This window comes from Strongylocentrotus purpuratus, unplaced genomic scaffold, assembly GCF_000002235.5.
Source record: "Strongylocentrotus purpuratus isolate Spur 01 unplaced genomic scaffold, Spur_5.0 spur5_scaffold_4, whole genome shotgun sequence".
Lineage (NCBI taxonomy): Eukaryota > Metazoa > Echinodermata > Echinoidea > Camarodonta > Strongylocentrotidae > Strongylocentrotus > Strongylocentrotus purpuratus.
The window spans coordinates 2,798,434-2,822,025 of record NW_022145610.1 but is presented as its reverse complement, the minus strand read 5'-3'; the positions used below and the strand labels follow the sequence as shown (position 1 = coordinate 2,822,025).

General features: G+C 37.4%; 1 protein-coding gene across 2 annotated transcripts in view; it reads left to right on the top strand.

Annotated features, from left to right (window-relative positions):
• Positions 1 to 2,584: 2,584 nt before the first annotated feature.
• Positions 2,585 to 23,592, top strand: part of LOC587252 (laminin subunit gamma-1) — a 90,173-nt gene continuing 69,165 nt past the window's right edge. Inside the window, exon 1 of one of the 2 annotated variants that reach the window (XM_030997904.1) lies at positions 2,585 to 3,149. In XM_030997904.1, the coding sequence (XP_030853764.1) occupies positions 2,786 to 3,149 (364 nt within the window). In that variant the 5' untranslated portion in view covers positions 2,585 to 2,785. The remainder of the gene's footprint in view (positions 3,150 to 23,592) is intronic. The other variant, XM_030997903.1, reaches the window with a different exon arrangement.

Below are 23,592 nucleotides of genomic sequence, written 5' to 3'. Positions count from 1 at the left end.
AGCGTTTTAGGGGCTAAATTTTCTTGTGCTTATAATACATCCACATCCAAATATATCAAAATTGTAAAGAATCAGTATCCACCCAATTTCCCAAATTTCCCAAAACTTTATATTACCTCTCATCTTACTGCCTATTATTACGGTATATGCGTCGCGATCACCTCAACAACAGAGGGGGTACTTTAAATTCGGTTTCAATATAGGCAATTCTACTAACGTATACAATCGCATTACTAGTGCGATTTATGATGTCACAACGATTCTGAGCCGACTTGGCTTTACCTCTTCTAAGGAAGCTGCAAGCACTAATTGTTCGTTGTTTTTTTCTTTTCGAATAAAATGCTATAATTGCAATTCTTCCAAAATCGGATTGTAGTCAGATCGTATAGTGAGCAGTGGAAATTCAGTCTCCGATATAAGAGTCATACGAGGCATAAATTCTTTTTTGAGCTGAATCTATGTCCGGACACCTAACATTCCAAGGCGCGGATCCAGGCGGGGGGGGGGGGGGGGGCTCCTTCCCCCTCGTTGAGCCCCCCCCCCCAAAAAAAAATAATGATGCTTACACCCTCTCCCCCCCCCCCCCCCGCCCCTCCCCACTCGCCGCTAAAAAATTCTCACGAATTGGGGAAAAAAAAATTAGTGCTCCGTATTTCCTTATATCTCACTATGTAAATACAGGTTGCACTGACGAAGGAACTTGGTCCACTGCTAGCGTCAAGCCACCCCGGATGTGTGGGGGTGTGGGGAGGGGAGGGGGGGGGGTGTTCAAGTACCCCTAAAGTTATCCTCTTACTGCAGATAAGTGCCCCATTTTATTTGTAATAGGTGCCCATTCCACATTCTTTTAAATGCCCCTTCCAACATTTGAATGCCCCCTTCACCAATGATATTATTGCCCACATTCAATTCTGAGAGGTGCCTTTGTAATACGTTCCTCTTTTCATTTCTGATCAGTGCCCTTGTGACCTCTGAAAAGTGCCTCCTTTTTTCTTTTTAATAAGTGCCCTTTTCCTCCTGATAAATGACTATAAAAAAAAAAAAAGAGCCCCTTCCCTTTTACATAAATGCACCCCTTCCCATTTCTGATGAAATGCCTCTATTAAAATCTGATAGGAACATCTTTCCTTTGACACGTGCCCATTTTCCTTTTTAATGAGTGCCCCTTCCGTTCTCACAAGTGCCACTATTCATCCCAGGTGAGTGCCCCTTTTCAGATACAAGAAGTGCCCCTTATCATCTCTGATAAGTGCCCCTTCACGTCAATTGCCTCTTTCAAATCTGAGAGTTGTCCCTTATATTTTGCAAGTGCCTTTTTTTTGTACTACCCCCTTTTCATTTTTATAAGTGCACCTTTTCTTCTTCGGTTATTTAAATTTGCGAGGTGCTCTCTTTAACTTTGAAATGAGGGCCCATTTTTATATATGATAAGTGCCCTTTTTATTTTGAAAAGTACTCCCTTATTTTTTCTAATAAGTGCCATTTTCTTTCTGATAATTGCCCCTTTTCTTTCTTTTGATAAATGCCCCTTTTCTTTCTTTTAATAAGTGACCCTTTTCTTTCTTTTGATAAGTGCCCCTTTTCATATCTGGTGAGTGCCTCTTATTAGGTTAGGGAAGTGCCTTATTTTCACCTCAGACAATTCCCCTTTTTATTTTGAAACCTGCTTCTTTTCTTTTCTAATAAGTGTCCCTTTCCCTTTGGATAAATGTCCCCTTTTCCTTTTACCATAAAATGTACTCAATTTAAATCGACTAAGAGCAACTTTGTATTTAATTTCACAAGTTCATATAATGTTGTTTCTTATGAAAGGTCTTTTCATTCTTTCATGATTAGATTGTGCTCATACTCCCATCAGGATTGTTATTTTCCTTTTTAAAAGATGTAATTTTTCGTACTGCGACCTCACAAATCTTAAAATTGTTGCTCGCTCGCAGATGAATATTCAGACCGCAAAGCATGATGCTTCAGCAGTATCTTGAACCATGTAAAGAGTGAAACAAAAATCAACCCTGACAATGTAATTACAATGTAGGGGTATATATACCACTGTTTACAAGTTTCGCTTTGAGGTAAGTGCCCCTTTTGTATTTGTACCCCCACTTTGAAAGACGCTCCGCCGCCTCTGCGTCAAGCAATGCAGTATAGATCATCTTTTAAATCTGTTTCTAGTAACATTTACGACGCTTATGACATTTTCTCCTCAAATAAAAAAATCATGATGAGATTGTAAACTGCCTTTAATTATATTTTTATGAAAACGGGCAAACAGACCGCTTTTTTATTTCCATTATAAATTTGAAAGGGACATTTTAAACCAAATTAGTGTAACATATGGATTCAGGAAGACGATACCTATGTAAATGTGCAATTCGAAAAATAATTTTATCAGAAATGAAATGATAAATGGAGTTTATAAACACGTAATAGTACCCTAACGTTTGGCGATTAACACTACTTTGATTTGTCAGCTTTGAAATTGGTATGGGACTAAAGTACACCTGCACGCACTTTTTCTGCGCTATATGGCGTGCGTACAAAAAGTTAGAAAACTTTATTTAGCAGCGACCTAGCTACAAGCGATCACAACTCGCTCGCTGCATGCTAGCTAACGTAACGCGAACGCTGTAGAGTTGCATTGGTGGTTCGGCTCGACACAGAATTGAATAGGGGTACTCGCACCAGTCTCGCCCGAATATACAAGGGTAGCTTATGCGATTGGTTCCTGTGGCAGGTGGATTAATGTGCTGATAGTGGAAGTTCCTTGGAACTTTACAGAGTCATCATGAAGTTTCTCCTAGTTCTTGGTATGGTGGCACTCTGTCGTGCCAACCAGAATTCTATACCTTGCTATGACGATCTATCCAGACCTCAAAGATGCGTTCCCGAGTTCGAAAATGCAGCTTTCAACTTGAGCGTAGAGGCGACGAATACCTGCGGAGAATACCGCGACACCCGGTACTGTAGGCAGACAGGCGTGCAGGGGGGAGCCCGGGGCCGTGGGCAGTGCTATAACTGCCAGAGCGGCTCGCATCCCGCTCGATACCTTACGGATTTTCACAGTGAAGAAAGGATGACGAGATGGCAGAGTGAAACGATGTATGAAGATATTCAGTATCCAAACTCAGTCAATCTCACCATACATTTAGGTATGTACCTGTATTTTCTCTCTTCAAAAAAATAAAATAAAATAAAATAAAATAATGAAGAACAAAGAAAGAAAAGGGGGGTTTACAATGTGGGATGTAGCAGAAGTAAGCATGTTGATGTAAACTGATGACTACAATAGTACATAACCACCTACATATTGTACATGTGAAACTAAGCTATGAGAATCAATATGTTTTTGAGAAGTGACACAACAGAAAGAGAATGAGGTATAGAGAGAGAGAGAGAGAGAGAGAGAGAGAGAGGGAGAACAGATGAAAAGAAGGGGCATTAAAATGTTAAATTTGATTTTGTTGTATGGTATTTACAGTATACCGGTACTTCTAAATGAAATAACGCTAAGATCAGAAAAAACTTTCAAAGTAGAAAATGTATAAATTCATAAAGCCTGATATAAAGTGATACATAATTTATGAAGTGCACTTTTTCACTCATTTTAACATGTAGACATAAGTAACTACGACGTACATGTAAGCATACCTTTCTTTAGATTATAGATTTCTTAACTTGATGTGTCCCAAAATATTAGCAGCCTAGATCCTTTGCCCATGCCAGGAGAAAGTTTTGTTTTTGGGTGTGTGAAATATCTATCTTAGTTTTGATCGCAGAAGTAGTAGTAGTACTGTAGGCCTACCGCTAAAAATGTGGACGATGTGCGGCTGACCGAAATGTGTTGTGTAGATGAAGTGAGAGAATGATCATTTGAAATTGTGGGTGCACTTTTCTCAGAATGGACATGAAATTGTTGTTGTTGCTATTGGGTTTCAAGGCTGTCCAATCTGAACAGGTTATTTCCGCCAGACCTGTGGCCCGTCTTATGAAGATAATCAATTGTAAGTCCTCCAATCAATCGCAAGTTTGCAGTCTCCTATCTCTTACAATGTACAAACATGTAGTTACAATTGATATCAATCTCAAATAAGTTGCGATTGATATCAACTCTTTATAAGATGGGCCCTAGACATCCTTGTTCAGGCATCTACATGTACATACGCTCTTTCTGCCTCTCATATGATGATACAGGTGTACTGTAAACACAGTATTCAAGAACACCAGATCATAGACAATTATATTTCAATATGTAAATTTATTGTTTTGACAAGTCCCCTAATGACTCATGCACAGTAGGCACAGGAAACTGTTTGGACAATGTTTTTGTCTCAATCTCAAACATATAGGCTAGACAAGATAAAGATTAGAATTACGTAAAAACAATAAGCGCAGGAAGTTCAGCTTCAACCATGTTCGGCAAAGCCTTCAATTTCAATCACCAACTGTTAACCTAATTCCTGAATTCTATCCCATTAAACAGTCAGTAACCACACAATTAGTTTTGTAATTGGAATTAGTTATCACCTTTGTGGTGATTTGGGCTCCATTCATTGACATCTTTCTCAATGACCTGATTGGCTTTAAGGTAGTCTACAGCTAACATTTTATCCAGCCTTCTTTGTTGTTAGTACATTTAGTAAGTAAGTAACTTAAAGAAAGCCTTGATAGCATTTAAAAAAGTGTTAATATGTCTGAGAATTATGTCAAATGATACGTGTAAATTGTACAAAGTATACTTAAAATAATGAAAACTGTATTAGGTTATAATTTGCCAGTTTGATTTCAGCGGCTTGCATTTGTATAATGCTAATGTTCCATATTATACCCATTATTATCCATGTACAAAATACACACCAACTTAATGGATTATTTAGTGAAGATGGTGTACAAAGAGATAGAGATAGAATTAATGTTCCCCGAAATTTGTACATATTACTTATACATGTACTTGCCAGATTTTAAACTTAATATTCTAATTCAAAAGATACAATGCACTACATGTATACATAACAAATTAAAAGTTTAGAGCTGCAGAGGAAATTAAAACCCAAACAGAAGTAGCTTTGATGAGGGTACGCTAGATGATTTCCCTTTCGTAGTGGGGGGGGGGGGGGGGGGGGGGATAAGACATAACAGAATAGAGAGTTGTGAACCATTTTCAGCTACTAAATTGACATTTCTGTCAGAGGAGAGGTTATGAGAGGAAAGTACAAAGGCTTGAATAGTTAAACCAGGCCAGTATGAAAGGAAGTGGGGTCTTCAGACAGACATGGATATTACCGCTATTATTGCCCACCTAACGGAAACTCGGCTAACCAGACTAAACAAGTTGGATCGACCAAACCAGACTCTGGGGGCCATTTCACATGAGCTAAAAATAATTGAATTTATGATTACAAGCCTAATGAAAATTCCAGGTTATTGGGATGCTTCAAAATATTGTGTCCTACAGTATGTATGTTTTTTCTTTAAGACTTTAGAACCAGCTGTCATGGAATAATGATGGAATTAATACACGTGTAATCATTGGGCTGACCCAAGCTGTAGTAATTTGTTAAAATATTAAATGGAATAAAACTAACATCTGTGATATAGTTGGTATTGCCATTAGAAAGAGGAAGTCCACCCTGAAATTATCTTGGTTTTAATAAAAGCAGAATACAATGTATGAGAGAAACAAATAAGCGGAAGTTTGGGCAATATCCAATTAAAAATAGGAAAGTTATGAATTGTTCAAGTTGTTATCAGTGAAACATAAATTGGCAACACTGACTTATCTTGCGAGCTCCTCTCCAATTTGCTGTGTACAGAAAATTTCATAAATTTTCAATTTCTTATTACATGTACAGAATAGACTTGTTTCATACAGGTGTTGTAAAAAATCAAGACCTGTGACTAATTCCGACATTTCAGAGTCTCTTTCTTATCAAAGAACCCTTTATCATGGCATGACCTGCATGTTGTTCAAGTGATCATAGAAAATTGTAAATTTCATCAATTCCATACATATTCTGCTTAAATTTACCTATTCACACAATATTTTATTTACAATGTTCAACTGTCATTCCATACACCGCACAGTAAATTCCCATTTTCATATGCATTTTTAGCGGCATTTGGAGCCACTTATAATGTACATACATGTATATATCTTGAGTCGAAAAACCTCTCAGGGATTAGTTTTTTCAGGAATATATTTTTCATGAAATTATTAGTTTCCCTGACAATGTGAAAGGGGTATTGTGTATGTATAAACAGGTGGGCTATCTAGAGGAAATGTCAAACTTTACTACAAACGGTCTCGTCTGTAGGGTGTGCGTGTTGGGTGAGGAAACATAAGTTATCATAAATAATCTGATTATTTACCATCCATTCTCTATTTTCCCACAATTGATTCCTGTAGTTTGGAAAGAGGAGCACCCTTTTGCCAAAGATGTATTTTTTTTCATTGTTCATAAAGTTGGTGTTTTACATGTACAATGTACTGGTAGATACTGGCTGAGGTTCGTGAGCAGATAGATTCCAGAGAAGGGCATGAATGATTTAGAATTCATAAATTTAAATTGAGTTTTAAATTTTGTAATCCACTTAGTTTGACAAAATTGAAGTGATGTCTTGATTTTGAAATTGGTACAATATATTGGGGGGGGGGGGGGGGGGAATGAGCTACACGTTTTAAAAACAGCACCAACCCAAGTAAGCCCACATTTTGTTGCAAGTTGAACATCAAATTCTACTCTTATGTAACCTACTCTGTGTACAAAATGTTTTACTTCAAGTGTTCTAAAGCTACAGGTATATAATAAATATTACACTTGCTTTTGCTAATTTTCAACAATATGAGATTTTTTCTTTAAAAAAACACATATTCATTGACATTGGTCTTTGAGACAGTATCCAAAATGGTTCATACATAATGTACATGTAGGTCTACATTCATGTACAATTACAATGTACATGTATATGACGGGAAATTACAACACAAAGGACCTGCCGTCAATAGGGGCTGGACCAACAAATTGAGAGACAAATAGATTCACACTGACACTGTTCGTTCGATATACCACAATCCCCTACCCACTCACCACCAAACTAAATTTGTATATGAATGGAAGACTAGGTATGGTGAGGGGATAAAGGATTTCCTCTTCTTTCTTTTCTTTTATTCTTTTCTCCCGGAGCTTAAAAGAGCTCAAGCAGAACAGGGGTGCGTTTATATTAGGCTGAACAAGCTTAAAGATAAAGGCCAGTTATGGTCATGCGATTGCATTGTGAAAGTAACGTTGTGGAATCGATCGGAAAAGGTTGATCATCTAGCATATAAGTATTGGTGTGTACTGCAAGGTTCTGGAATCATCAAAATGATAGAAATTTGGCCCAGTCTTCGTAAAGTTACAAGCACTGTACACAGAAAGATGTATATGGGACTATGCACACGTGCGTTTATCTCTCACACACCAATAGATAAACTAATTTACCAAATATATCAAATAGTAGGCAGTTCCCCAGCAAAATTGTTATCATCATGTATTAGTCAAAACATAGGCCTACTCTTTCACATGATTGGTAATAAGAGCTTCCATTTCATTTTTTGAAATTGGGGCATTTCCAATACTGGTCTTTACCTTTAAGGATGTAGTTGTGTACCAATCACTGACATCCTGATCACAAAATATGTTTTGCTCTTGATGTCAGGGGTTCCATATTGCTATACTGTATTAAAAATATATGCTTCAAATATTACTTCTACATAGAGATACATGTACATGTTTTACCGTTTATATAATAATAATAATATAATATAAAAGATTATTATTAATCTTAAATATAAATAATAGTGGGTTCTTGTATAGCTCTCATGTCTGTCAGACTTGACACTCCTGGCGCTCCCGATTATTACCCTGGCTTTATCACGGCTGCCATTACGGCGCTCTAGCATTTCAAGGAATTAATTCCTGCCAGGTACAGTACCCATATACCCTCTCAATAAACATTAAAGCAACTTTTTGAGAAGACTACAAATAGTTGATGCTTCTTTATTGTTACCCTTTATTTCCCCAATTCTAGCTACCAGTATACAGAAATTAGTTTCTTTGGTGATTGATTCACTTTGAGCTCTTGCAATATAAAAGTATGATAGGCTCTTCTCAGAAATAAATTGAAGATTGAAATTCCCTGTCACCATACCCTTAGGTTGAGCAATCTCTGCTTGAAGTACTTCTTGTACATTTACTCATAGCCTAACTTCCTAAGCTTCAGAGCATGTAGTCTGAATGCCCTTTCTCCGGACAAGCTTATTATTAGATCTATCAGTATTTCTCAAAAAAGAAACCAGAGTTTGAAGTTCTCTGATTCCACTAGCCATATTTAAGTTATACCTGTTGGCATGAGGAATTTGTATGGGCTTCAGAGCATACATGTGTCACAGAGTCATTTCATCATAGCCGTCTAATTTGGCAGTGAAGATGAAATGACTCCATGGTACATGTACATGTATGCTCTGAAGTCAATATAGAAAGTTACCGGTATTCTCAAACAATCACTGAAAACAAACGATCCCTATATATACATGTGCATATTAGTTTGCTGGAGAGTGATATGGAACTGATAAGTGAATCTTGAATCTTAATTACTTAAATCTTGAATGTCGCAAGCACACTACATTTAGTCTGCTAGATGGATCTTTTGTTAAAGTACTGTACATGTTGCTTGCAATCCCCTTCCCCCTCCCGCAGATCAGAATTGAATTAACAGGCCAATTTGCAAGCGTGGGCCAGTGAGGACTGGACCTGGAGAGGAGATGAGCTTTAGGGAGATTGATGAGGGTTCTCTTCAATAGGGAGCTCACTGTAATGAATGCACTGATTGTATGCCCCTCTCACACAATATCCTTTATCCACACAACGGCTTGTTTGAGAACTTACAAAAACTCTCCAGTTAAAATTCAGTTGTACTGATGATAGTCTCCTCCAAGGCTCTGTAAATTAAATAATTCTAGATTTAAGTTCATATTATCTAAACAGCAAGAATCTGTTTTTTGTTTTGTTTTGTTTTTAGTTTTGTTTTTGGTTGTGTGGCTCAGAAGAGCTTAAATTTGATGCATTTGTTGACTTCTTATATTACGATTTTGTGAAAAGTGGAGAGGTTAATAAATGTTTCAGGCTTGAAAGTAACTTACAAATCCTTGGCCTGATGTAACTTTCATTGGTCAACTCTCCCCAGTGTAGAATGAGAGCTGCATGTATATGAAGCATGCATGTCGATGACAAGAAGGAATGCATTTTGTTGTACATGTATCTACCGGCATGACATACCGGGGTACCTACACATACATGTGTAGGCTACAGTGTAATACTTGTAGGCCTTTGCCTGAATCATCCTTCATGTACTGGCCCTTGATGTTTAAAAGCGAGGGAGTCACAACATAAACATTTATTAGAAATCTTCCTGCCTGAGTAAATTGTTTCTTAACTTTTTGACTAGTATTCTCTAATTCCCTTAGGCTTTGAATATAGGGAGTCTTTAGGGACCACCCAGTTCCCGCAGACAATGCAATGGGTCAAATCTAGACAAATATGTGTACATGTTGGGCTACATACTGGACATGTATACAATGTAGGTTGAAAATGATTGCTCCTTTATGCACCTGTACATTGTACATGTAGGCCTACATTGGTTGTTGTATTTCTCTGAGGCTGTTCACACCGGCAGAGATAGCGCGCGCTAGACCGCGCTATCTCTGCGGTTTGGAAGGTACAACGTCGTTTCGGTCCGCCCAACAGCGAGCCACAGCAAGCCAAAACGGAGTGCCACTGGAGCACCTCTTGGGGGTGGTCCACGAGAGATAGCACGGTCTAGCGCGCGCTAGAAAAAACGGGGTGCTACGATAGACCGCGCTATCTCATTGCGGTGTGAACAGCCTCTCTGATAATCCTGTTCTTGAAACAGGCTCTAGACATAGTCAATCCTTTGATGTGTCATGGAATATCTAAGATTACATCATGTTAAGTGTGAATCTACAAGTAGGGCTTACACTATACATTGTAACATAGTTTTCTTGAGAGTTTAAGATGTCACTTCTTTCAAATCGAGATGGAGTCTCTCCAAAGCTTTTTTTCTGTGTAGATGGTATTTCAAGTAGGAGGATGTTTTTCAGTGAAACCAACTATTGATTTCCCCTACAATGTAGAACTAGGATATCCTCCCATGTTCCACAATCAAAAGATGTGGTTGAATTTCAAAAGAACTCTAAGAATATGGCCCTGAGCTCTGCAGTGATCCTCCCCCATAATACCAGATGACTCATGGTCTACAGGGTGCGTGTAAATACTCAAAATCTCTGGGGGGATTTCTAAATATCATCAAGATTTGTAGACTTTCTGGCTCCGGTTCAGACAAGGCAGTTATTGTGACGAGTCCTGGGTAGGTTGAGAATGATGGCCGTGAACTCAGATAGGATTTTGTGTGAATGTGAAAGAGAATGGTTAGGATTCCTAGTGAATGACTTCACCTTGATATTGTTTACTTTTTTCAATATCTTTGGATGGCATTGAGAATGAAATCAAGTGGATTTTTAGGTCAACCATTTCATTGTGGTGTTTTTTTGTGCTATTTTTATGCACTAGCTTTAGAAGTTTAATAGTCTAAGCTTAATGTACTTGAAAATCTCACTCCCTTCTTCTCTTTGTAAGATTGACAGTTTAGGACATTTCAAATCATGTTTCAAGACTTACCTATCACTTCATTGGAGGAACCTGCGCCTTGGAATTAATTTCTTTTAAAATATTTGATAGAAATTCATGTACATGTATAGTGCTTTATAATTTATGTGGTAAATCATCATCATCATCATCATCATCATCATCAAAATTGAAGGCAAGCCTACATCTGTACAAGTATCTTGTTTTTTAGAACTGTGATACTAAATATATTACTGGTATACAAAGCACAGATTTTAATTCTACTTGTTGGCTTTCATATACATAGTTGTATCCTAAAGAAATAGGAAAAGTTATCAAAAAGGGCACAGCAAAAATGATTGAGGCCAGTCTATGGTTTACTGATATTTCTCCAGGCTTTTCTTTCATCACAGAAGGACGTAGTACAAATGTAGGATTGGTTATGATAAAGTGTTGCGTATTAGGTTTAAGGCTACATACATGTATTATGTTTGGTCCTGGTCAGGATCAAACATATGTACATACTGTTTGTTACTGTATGGATTCGTTCGTTCTTTATTGTAATGCCAACAATATTTACAGGGTATAAAAAGCATATGGTAGTTGGTGAACAGTGAACACTAGATAGCTGATGAAATGGATTTGATGTTGGGTGTTGGTCTACTCTGTAGCCTTTAGCATTTCCATAGTTAGATGTGTACACGGAAAAGATGTACATGTAGGCCTACCCTTACTGATGTAGAGAGAGTGAGTGGGCATGTCTAGGTTGTTATTTAGATTGCTAGCAGAGTGGGAGAGTCTCAGGGTTGTGGAATGTTTATTGTTGTGAGCTGTGATGAGAGCAGACGTTTAAGGGACACATCTGCTCTTGTTGTGGCGTTATCGTTGTGCCGTTCATGACGATGTTAGTTGCAAAAGTTTCTGTATATAATATGTATTTACTGCATACCTGACAGATAGTTGGTCGAAATAGTACTAACTATATAGAGAAGGTCTTTCAGCTGTGATCATAGACCCTAAAGGTAGATATTTTGTAACAAGCTAAAGCATTTTTAAGAATAGGTACATGTACATTGTATACAGTGTACTTTGAAGATTCCGTTCTTCTGTGTCCCTCATTTTCCGCCTCCACTACAAAAAGTCATTTTTAGTCAGTTTTCTTTCCATTTAAAATAACACTGTTAAACGATTTTCAAAATGATGTTGGGTATGGGATGGTTTGGCCTTGGTCCTCCGACTCCTACGGCCCCCCCCCCCAAAAAAAAAAAACAAAACAAAACAAAACAAAACAACAACAACAACCATGTCCTGCTTTTTTGAAAAATAGGAAGGAGGCCCTTTTTTCTTCTCCAAAATGGCCGCTCAAAATGGCCGCTCGGTATAATTTACCTGACAGTCTGGCTATTTTTCAAGATGGCCGCCGACCTTTTTAAAAAAAAAATTAAAATAAAAAATAGATCCATTTTAGCAGTGTTTTTCATGTTTTTTTTCTTTTTAAAAAAAAATTCAAAAAAAAAAAAATGAAGTGGGGACACTAAACATGTTTATTTTTTGAAAAGGCCTAAGGTGTCTCTGGACTGGTTCTGATATCATGAATTTATAAAATGACAAGTTTAGAAGTTCAATAACTGAAGGTAGAGGCCTAGAGGGGAGAGAACGTACCTTTAACGTGGTATCACCCATTTCCTGAGCAGACCTTTGCCACCTGGGAGGATTCTTGCTGGGAATGTTATGATACGGGTTATGATTGAAATCTCATGTTTCCAATCATGTTGCCCTCCAGTCACTCACTGTCTCCTATCCTTTCCCAAACATCATCATCTATACACCTGTGCCAATAATGAAACGAAAATAGAATGATTTTCTTAACTTGGATCAATAGGCCCATTTACACATCCCAGGATCCCAAACGCCATTTTGAAAACTCATACGTTATTTTGACTGCCATTTACACTACAGGAAGAACCCATAAAAAACTGTAAAAGTTTGCTCATACCGATATTGGGGTGAGCAGTGTGCATGTGCCACTCGTCGGTGCCCTGCAAGCGTTAGCACAGAAGTGAGAAGAGTCATATGAGCACAAAATTGGTATCCATAACAGAAGTTAGCATTTACACTGTAAAAGTCGGTTAAACTGTGGCAAGTGTTTAAACAAAAAATTCCAGAGATGGATTTTTCAATTTCAATTTTTCCTTGTGTTTGCCACTTTGCTGGTATCTGCGAAACACCTGAATGTGAGATTTTGGTGGATTTTTCAGTTTGGATTTTTCCTCGTATTTGCCGGTACCTGCGAATCACCAGAATGTGAAATGTTTTTGTTCCAGTGTAAATGCAGCTCTTGAATGAAATTTCTTGTTGGATTGCCCTGGTCTGAGGACATTATATGAGTGGTGGTGTCATATGGCAGTGAGGCTTTACCTGCCTGGCTGAGCTCATGTGAGTGGAATGTGACCAGGTGGTTCCTTGGAGTCCCTCTGAGGGTTGACCATAGACTCACCCCCAATCCCTGACCTCATCCAAGGGCGCGGACCAGCCCCCCTCAGTAAACCCTCCATGGTCTACTCTCAACGCTCAAGTGTCTTTTTTTCTAGTGGTGGGGATGCTAGGTTGTTTCACCTATTTTTAGCAGAAACTTTCACAATATGAAACTTTTGCATACATCAATTTTCACGAGAGGCAACCTTTGCAAAATTGAAAAGGAAAGAACATCGGTGTTGTATCAGTTGTGATTACTCCTCATTACCAAGTCCCTTAGTCAGAGAGGGGACTTAATGCCGTTGGTCCCCTGGTTCCTTTTATGTACAAGCATGCACATGCTTTTTTTAATTCTTAGCAGTCAGATGAAATAATCACTAAACCAAACCTTTTCCCTGATGACTGGGTCACATTACATATCATGAAGGTTTCCTCTCTTTTTTATGTTACACACATGTACAGTGTATGTCAACATCATTATTAATCCAAGGTTTAACAAAGTAAATAACTAATGTTGTGAAGTCAATAGGCTGTTAGAGAATTCATGAAGTCAATCATAAAGAATTCCATTTTGATCCAGCATTCGATTTTGATCGATCCAGCTTTCTTTTCTCAATCATTAATTATAAAGTGAACTTTTCAGTTCACGTTTAATGAGCTTCTACTGTCCACTCCAAATATGTAATTTTTTAAAAGTACATATAATACACTTTTAAGTTTGGAAAGCTATGAATGAAATGGAGTCTGTTACTTGTTGTTGTACAAATCAGAAAATAATCCATTTAATTTCACAACGTGACTCCCAGAGTATTTAATTGGGCTCACTCTTCCGATTCAGTAATTATTGGTTAATGCCCATAAATGTATGAAGATGATTAGTATAATTGAATGCCAAAAGCGTTCCATATTTTCCCAGGTGTGATTCTATAAACCCACTTGTTTAGGCCTCGCTTCTTTTCGTTCGGAAATCTTTGTCAAAATTTTAAGGCAAATTGACTCTGATTTTTGTCAAAATGAATAAAAGTTTATGACTGTTGACACAGAAACGGTGGTGGAGGAAAGTTAGCAGAACTCAATCAGATTTATTTACTTGAAAACTATTCAAACAAAGATAAAAGTTTAAGTAGAGAATTTGAAGTACAGAAACTCTTTTTTAAAAATAAAAGTTGCTCCTTATTTAATAGCGTAATATTTTTGGTGTTTGGTAGATGTACAACATGTACATAAAAACCTTTTGTCTGCAGAGAGCCTTAAGGGTGTTAGTTTTGTAAAAGTATACATTGTATGAGTTAATATTAGCACATATTTTTAAAGGCTATTTCAGTGATAAAAACATTCAATGATTTTACGCAATGCCTTAAACATGAACTAGTACAATGTACGTTTCATGTTTCACAGCAAGAACTTAATTTTATATTAACAGGGTTATACAATTTATACTTGGAGAGTATTTTGTTTTTCATGAATTTTTGGTGATTATTTTTACTACAAAGTACAATTATTGACAGAATGACCAGGGGGGGGGGGGGGGGAGGAGACTGACTAGACTAGGGGAGACTCTTTTTATTTATTGTGGCTCTTTTACAGACATGGGCGTAAAGCACCCGTCAACCCCTCCCATCTCCACTCCTAGTCTGATTCCTAATGCCTTGAGTAAAGCCTACACTGTCGGTCTCTCAAACTGTCCATAGCAGGTAATGTCAGCCTAGTCTCAAATCGCAGACACTGTGACACATAATGACTGTCGAGGGTTTTTGCCTGCAGACTACTCCACCACTGAGGTTAATTTTTTATCTCTTCTATTGAGAATCGTTCAATTTGTAAAAGGATCACCAACACTACTGATTAGTCAAGTGATTACTTATCAAAATGTACGCTTGAAATATGTTTTGATTATCAGTAGAGATTATTTTTCCTCTTCTAATCGACCCTAGTCCTCCCTAGTACATGTATTATATATTTCTTTACTTGTAGGTCAGTAATTTTCCTTTCCAAAATCAGAAATATTTTTGTTTGTGATTGTGCAAAGGAAATACAAATGATTGAATAATGGCTCAAAGGAAACGGGTTCCAAACCAAATGGCCTTGACTTAGACTGTCAAATATACATATGAACAGCTTGTGTAGCGCTTGCTCACTGCACTTTATCCTGCGTTCAAACTACCAACATCCATTGTATAGATATACAAATCTTGTAAAGATATACAATAGTTAATTTAATTTTTCTTAGTTTGAACGCTGCGTAACGAAACGCGTGTTTGAGCGTTGTTTTGGAGAAAAAAACTCGCTAATTACGAATCAGGGACCTGCTCTAGACTGAACTTCGTATTGTACGGAGTTAGGCTCTGCTCAAGGCTTTCAGAACTGTAGTAGAGTGTCATGTTAGTAGAGTGTGTGCTTGCTATCTACATGTTTATCATCCTCACAAACAAGCTCTCGCATAAGAGATAATTCCACCAGTTTGCATTGGCCTTTTACTCTGCACCCGCCTGATGCAACATGCCCCCTGTCCACACACAACATTTTCTGTGATAAGGCGTGATTAGCTATACCATTTCGCGATAGACAGTTTCGCGATAGTTTTACGATGAAATTGTGTGTGTGGACGCTCACTAACGATACGTCGTATAATGAAACATCGTATAATAAAACGCAGGTTTGGGCATCGTTTCGAACTAGAACTCAATAAAGAATCACGCCTAATCACGCCTAATCACGGAAGGTGTTGTGTGTGGACGTAACTAGTGTAAGTAGTGTAACTAACTGGGCGGGGCTTAACGTGACCTCGAGCGAAAGGAGACCAGACCTCTCATTTCCGCTTCCATTTCATGATCGCCGTAGCAAACTGCGCACCTACATGTATACGACATTTCGCTGTAGAGTTTCAGGATTACTTTCTTCTGTGTGTGGACATCCTGGAATTTATTCGATGATTATTCATACAACGTTTCTTGTGTGTGGACACTCTGAAATTTATACGATGATTCTTTATACGACGTTTCATTATAGAGTTCCGGGATAAATTGTTTTGTGTGTGGACACGCTGATGCATGGAGGTGGGGTGGCAGAATAACGAGGCAATCTATACTCTCTGAATAGCTCTGTCATGATATCAGTTACCTTAGGGCCCAGACGAGGTTACTCAGAGAGGTGCATCTTGGTCACCATGGTATGCCAATTATGCAAGGAGTCGTTCACATTCACTGATCATACAATAGGTCCGTTCACATACAGAGCAATTAGTGAGAATGAAAAATTGTGAAATTTGAAACAAGATCATAAGAATTTTGATGATAATAATAATAGGTGCCAAATCCACTGGAAATTAATGCTCAAGGTGCACTTGTGCAAGGGATGAAACAAATGTACACTAAAATATACAAATTAATTACAATGTAGGATACAACATATGAAAGAGGAAAAAGAAAGAAAAAAAGTATAAATAAGTCAAATCAAACTGATACTTTTCAATGTAGTATGTGAACACATCGACTGATCTACTCCATGTAGTTCTCACAAATGTGATCAAGAATCAAGATACATGTATGAGGCTGTTCACACCGGCAGAGATAGCGCGTGCTAGACCGCGCTATCTCCGCGGTTTGGAAGGTACAATGTCGTTTCGGTCCGCCCAACAGCGAGCCATGGCGAGCCAAAACGGTGTGCCACTGGAGCACCTCTTGGGGGTGGTCCACGAGAGATAGCGCGGTCTAGCGCGCGCTAGAAAATAGGGGGTGCTACGATAGACCGCGCTATCTCATTGCGGTGTGAACAGCCTCATAGATGTGTGATTTAATAAAAAAGTTGTGATAATGAATGAAATTTGAATCTCACTAAGTGACTTATTTTTTGTGTCACAATGAAGGTCAGTTGGTTGAAGTGAGATAATGAATCAACTTTTTCAATGTATTATGTACAATATATGAAAGAAGCAGAAGCGTTTGATTTTTAATCTTGTTTTCAATCTAACTTTTTGTGGGAATAGGGCTTAGTAAGCTTACTCATACATGTATTTATGTATATGATGTATGCTCATTAATAGGCCTACAATATATGTTCTGTTTACTACATGGGGACATTCATAATATGATGCAATAGACAATGTCTAGCGGTACATGTACATGTATGTACAAAGAAATACATGGTATATGATGACAAATTACTGACCTACATCCATGAAGTTGAAATAAAACTGATCCTGAATTTATTCTTTTTACCCCTCACACTTTTGTTGTTATTAAGTATTTTTACCTCATTATATTATGAATACTTAAAGTCAAGATGTTGAGGTAAAGAAAGAAAGAAAAAAAAATTATATGACATCTCACATTTACTATCATGTAGTACAAGTATGCACATGTACAGGTACTGGTATGCCCTTCTCGCTATCCAATGTTTCTTTATGTGACATTTCTTCATACAAATTTTCTAGAAATTTCCTAAGGAACACAGCTACTTGAAGGCTATAGATTGTATACTAATTCATAGAGGTTTAAATGCTAGTGTATCCTGTATGCATGCTTATTGCCCTGCACCAATTTATCTTAGATGATACCAGACTAGATGAAGACATCTGATCATCACACTGAAGAAAGTTCTTTGTTGTCAGGTAACCCGCCTCCCCTGAACTTATCAGAGATGTCACTTCATTAATGAAGATGACAGGGATGTATTACAGTCCCACTACAGTTACTTCAATTACTGCTCTGGCCTATACTATAACTACGACTGAGGCACTGCAATGCCTTTGTAATGCCCAGTGATAGTATAACACACACACCGTACTGTTGGGACCATGAAAATATAGTTTGACTTAACGGTACGCAAAGTTTGACTTTGAAACTGTTAATGACACATGTTTTAATACATATGGTAGTTTGGCCCCCAAAACATGATTTAACTGATGGAAAATTTGAATTTTGCGACTTCAATTTATGCAGATTTTACTTTATATGTAAGTGAGGTGTAGTCATGGAGTCTTGTAATTCGTTTACTCTGACACCAGAAAAGTTTGCTTGCATGAATTTGTTGCAAGTGATCTTCATGTCGATTCACAAAAGTTTCATGTAGTGAAAAAAAAATTGAAACATGACAATGATGACATATATTATGACACTACTTTTTAGCAGTGTGCAAAATATAATCTTTGCCTTGAAAATGAAAGTACAGTTTTGTACTTGTTAATTTTAGGTTAGGATAATTGTTAGTGAGACAATAAATTAGCAATTGAAACAATCTTTCAATTATAGGAATTTTTGCTTAGTTTTTTATAAAGGATGGTGAAAAGGCTACTACTATATCCCCTCTCCCCCCTGCCCCCCTGCCCCCCTTATGACCCCCCTTCTTACCCTTACCCATCTCCCCCTTCACCCTCTTTCCCCAGGCTATCTACCTAGATGTATGTGTGATTATCTGATGTCAGTAAATTGTTATCAAATCACCTTTTGTCATCACCATTTCCATTGGAACTCCTAAATTGATTCCAACTCTGACTTATTACCCAGCTTTGTAGCAGATGAATCCATACTATTTAGAGAAGTAACCTCATGATACTGCAGCAGCCCAGCACCGGTCCACCCAAGTTCACAAAGAAACCAGGGAAGTAAATGGGTAAATGTATATCCCCTTACAGGTGAATGGAGGGAGAAATGGAGCCAATTACTGCTCCCTTTGTGGAGGTAATGGTTGGTATTAGCTAGATCTCAGCTCAAGTGGAAAGGTCAAATGTAAAGCACACTTCAAAAAATGGTCTCCACTACCCTTGCCTAGGGCTAGCTAGGCATGAGGGTAGGGAGAGCCCTGTTCAGTCAGATACAGATGTACTATGAGCAAATTCCTACTCGTTCCTTATCAATTGTACTTGAAATTGAATCTGCAATGTACATTGGGTCAAGACCAAGGTACATTGTCCTACATATTACCGATTACGTTTGTGATTCTAGTATTTTTGATAATTGTATCAGGAATTCAAGGTGGTAACTTTATTTGATCTAGGATCAGATCAACTATCACAGAAAGTGACACTTTCAATGTTTAACTGCTGTTCCATTTTCCATTCTGGGATCAGTAGGCCTGTTTACATCAGCTGGAGTTTGCCAAGTAACCCGCTACTTTTAGACTCTGGATATTATCCCGAAGCCCAAAATTGCATTTCACCGGACCAAGCTATTTTGGAAACAAGACCAAGATTTCTCTAGATATTTTCTTGACTTTATATCCCCCTAATTGCAACTGCGGGCTAATTTGCAATCGGGATAGTTAAAATAGCGGGTTGTTCGGCAAACTTGAGCTGATGAGGACAGGCCTAGTTAAAAGGAGTGGCAACACCTACATGTATATGTACGTATCTCTAGATATTTGGGGGTCATTTGTACCAAAGCCAACTACGAACTGGTCCATGGTAGAATCACTCCAGCCTTTTACTTTTGGGCCGCATCTTGTTTTGCTATTGGCTGTGACAATAACAACAAAGTACTTCCATATGTTTTTCATACTGTAAAATAGTAGAACACAAGTTTGTCTGTGGGAACGATTCAAAATTTGTATAGGGTAGTAATACTAGTAAAGATAAATAAGATAGCCTGTTCAGATACATGTATATACATTTATGCACATTTTTTTTTTTTTTTTTTTTTTTTTGGGGGGGGGGGGGGGATGGGGGTCGGAGACGTGATTACATGTAGTTGGTGTTGATTGAATTGGTGGAAGAAAGAGATAGGGAGTAAAAGTAGAAAGAGAGGGAGAGAGAGAGAGAGAGTGGGAGTGAAAAAAGGAGAGATAGAAGAACAGTTGTATGTAGATCAAATACAGGTAGAGAGAAAAAGAAACGCTGGACATTCACGTTTGCAATGCATGCATTTAATTCTTACTCATTCATCATCTACTTATTATTCAATTAATTGAAACATGATTGCCCAAAGAAAGGAAATGGGTAAATTATCTTTAATTGGTCTGGTGTGTTTAAAAACTGACTGGCTTCTTTTGTACTTTTTCCCCTTGCAGAAATATAAAGCATTTAGATTGGTCTTGTTAAGAGCAGTAATTGAAAGCGATCCATTTAACAAGTACAGTGTAGTAAAAAAGCTACTCTAAGAATGACTCACTTTTATTATGCCTGTAGGCTTACCCATTTTTTGTGTGTAATTGTATAAATTGTTCTATGTACATATGAAAGGATTCCTTACTTTATTTTGTCTATTGAATCATGAACAAATAGTATTTTTCTTTTCTTGGGAACCACATATATGTATAAGGTTTGCTGTGCTTAAAGTTCCATGTTGTACCTTTAAGGTTTTCGTTTCCTTTTAGTGATAAAAGGTGATAAAAGGTCATTTTTTGTTTACTCTTTGTCTGTGTTTCTGTTATTTCTTTTTTATCAAACTTGTAATTGTAATCGTGTCGGCATGAAAAAGAACTTCAAAGGATTGGAAGCAATTTATATGTTTTTGTAGTTAAAACCACAATTGCTTCTTTGATAGCCTTGAGGTATATTTTACTTCATCTAAAAGCTATTATATCCCGTTATTGCTTTATTCGCTGCCTTCTTTATCATAACCAATGATGAAAAGATGATTGAGGCTAAAGATTACACCAATAAGTATGTGTCATTTTTGGAAACTCCCCAGGGAAGAATTAAACTTTGTGCATCTGTAACTGTTGTATATGTTTGGGGAAGGGGAACATCTCAAATCCATGTATTGTCTTTTTTGCTATTTTTGGTATACCGGTACACACATTGTCCTGGGGAGCTTGATACATGTATAAGTGCTACATTGTACTTATTTAATGAAGTTTTTTGTTGCATGGTAGATTTCTTACTTTGGCATACTTTCTGATACAAAGAAGAAGACTTTTTTTAAAGGAAATAAATAACCAGCTTCATGCTGTACAATTTTTTTTTTTAATTTTTTTTTTTTTTTTACATATTTACAGTTTAGTATGTCAATCAGGGGCGATTCCAAGATTTTGTAAGTGAGGGGGGGGGGGGGGGCTCAACATTCCTAAAATTTGCAAATGCAATATGGGACTTGTGTACTGGAGGTACATGTAAATGTACATGTATGTCACTTACATGTAGGTTTCAAAGGGGGAAGGGGCTGCATAAGCCATTTGAGCCCCCCATACACATTACACACACAAATCTGCTAGACTGCTACTATGTCAAATTAATGAGGTTAAATTTTACACAGCTCAAAAGTCAAAAGTAAATTGATTTTACATAATAGGAATGAATTTAAACAAACTTTTGCTATAAAAATACAGATCAGTGATTCTATCTAAGAAAAAAGGTTTGTCATGCCGACTTCAGGGATTATCACGTTTTTACTTTAGTAGAAATGTTTTTTCTGTGGTGAAATTTGTCCAACAAAGAATGTGTGTACACAGATACTTCAACTCTTGAAATAGCTCTCTGCCTATTACCAGGCACTGCTGTTTGAGTTGCCTTTAACATCCTTTTGTTGATTTCATTGTATTGGAGAAAAGGAAAAAAATCTGCCTCCAAAGAATCCCATTCCTGGCTTTTTAGTCAGTTTGATGGGGATTCCTATTCAAATAGGTATGGCCTATTGTCGTAGTCTGTGTAGTGAGACTTTTTATTAACAAATATCGATGGGCATTTCTGTGAATCTGATATTTGCTTTGTCTTTGTTATTATGTTTATTGGCTTTCTTTCATCACAATACAGGGTTAGAGCTTTGGGTTTGAATTGGGTTTGAATTGGGTTTTAAATGGGAATTAGGTTGAGTTATAAGGTTCGGCAAATTGTTAGGACGGGGGTAGAATTAAAGATGAAGTTGAGTTCTGGTCATGCGATTGCATTGTGAAAGAAACGGTGTGGAACCGACCAGAAATGGTTGATCATCTAGCATATAAGAATTTGTGTGTATTGCAAGGTTCTGGAATCATCAAAATAATAAGAAATTTGGCCAAGTCTTGGTAAAGTTACAAACACTTGCACAGAAAGATGTATATGGGACTACACGAACACGTGGTGTAAAAAGCAGGCCCCCCGATTTTTACAATGTTACATGCATATTTAGAATATGAAGGCATTTGAAGAGCCATACTTTTCAGGGAACATGTCTTAACTGATGTTCTTCCACACTTGCATAATAAGAATGAGTAATGCTCACAAATAATTTTTCACCTCTTCCCAGAACTCAACCTTCTCTTTAAGTAGAGATACTGTTATGAATGTCTTTACCATTCCTGCTCTCCTCTATATGATAGAGGATCTAATCTTACATAATTTTTTTGTGAGATAATGAAAAACTGAGTGTCCAATTTGAAAGAACGTACAATTTAAATGACAAAATCAGCTTTGTTTGATCAAAATCGGTTTAGAGACAGCTGAAATATCCATAAATATAACGATTTCTGGTGTGGTGCCCCACAAATATTCAATAATTTGATCCAGCCGTTGAAAAAAACGAGATAGCGCCTTAACGTTTTGTTCCAGCCAAATTTTGTCGTGTTAGACCCAAACATAAACTTCCCTGTTTGTATTCTTTCAGGAACTGCAATGTTCTCTCCAACAAAATGAATAATTTAGGGCTCTCCATGTAATTGAAGTACTGGTATATCATAGTTCAAAGCTGTTTGGTGTAGAACTGTGTGTTGGATTGGATCTGGAGTTGAATTCGATTTATAATTATCTGTAATATAAATTTAAACTGAAACAGTTTTTGTCTATTGTATCTTGCATTCAATTCTGTAGTGTTACATGACTTGAACATGTTTAAAGAGAAGGTTGAGTTCTGGGAAGAGGTGAAAAATAAATTGTGAGCATTACTCATTCTTATTATGCAAGTGTGGAAGAACATCAGTTAAGACATGTTCCCTGAAAAGCATGGCTCTTCAAATGCCTTCATATTCTAAATATACATGTAACATCGTAAAAATCGGGGGGCCGGCTTTTTACGCCACGTGTTCGTGTAGTCCCATATACATCTTTCTGTGCAAGTGTTTGTAACTTTACCAAGACTTGGCCAAATTTCTTATCATTTTGATGATTCCAGAATCTTGCAATACACACAAATTCTTATATGCGAGATGATCAACCTTTTCTGGTCGGTTCCACACCGTTTCTTTCACAATGCAATCGCATGACCAGAACTCATATTCATCTTTAATACAAAAGAAGAGAAAAAGAAGAAACGGTTTGTATTTCTAAACTAGATGACCGGTACTATGCCTGTGTGATCAGGTTAACATTAGAGTGTCATCTTCGCTCAACCCTGAATGGGGTGAACAGAGGGGCTGCGGACAATAGGACAAGTTTTTGAATGGGTTCCCTACATGTAACTCACTGCCCTGCATTATTCACTGCTGATAAATGCCAGTTGTAAAACCACACACCAGCAGCAAATCTTGATATGCTTTCTTCCAGAGATACTACTACAGACCCATCTTTGTGCCCCTGAGAAATCACGGTGAA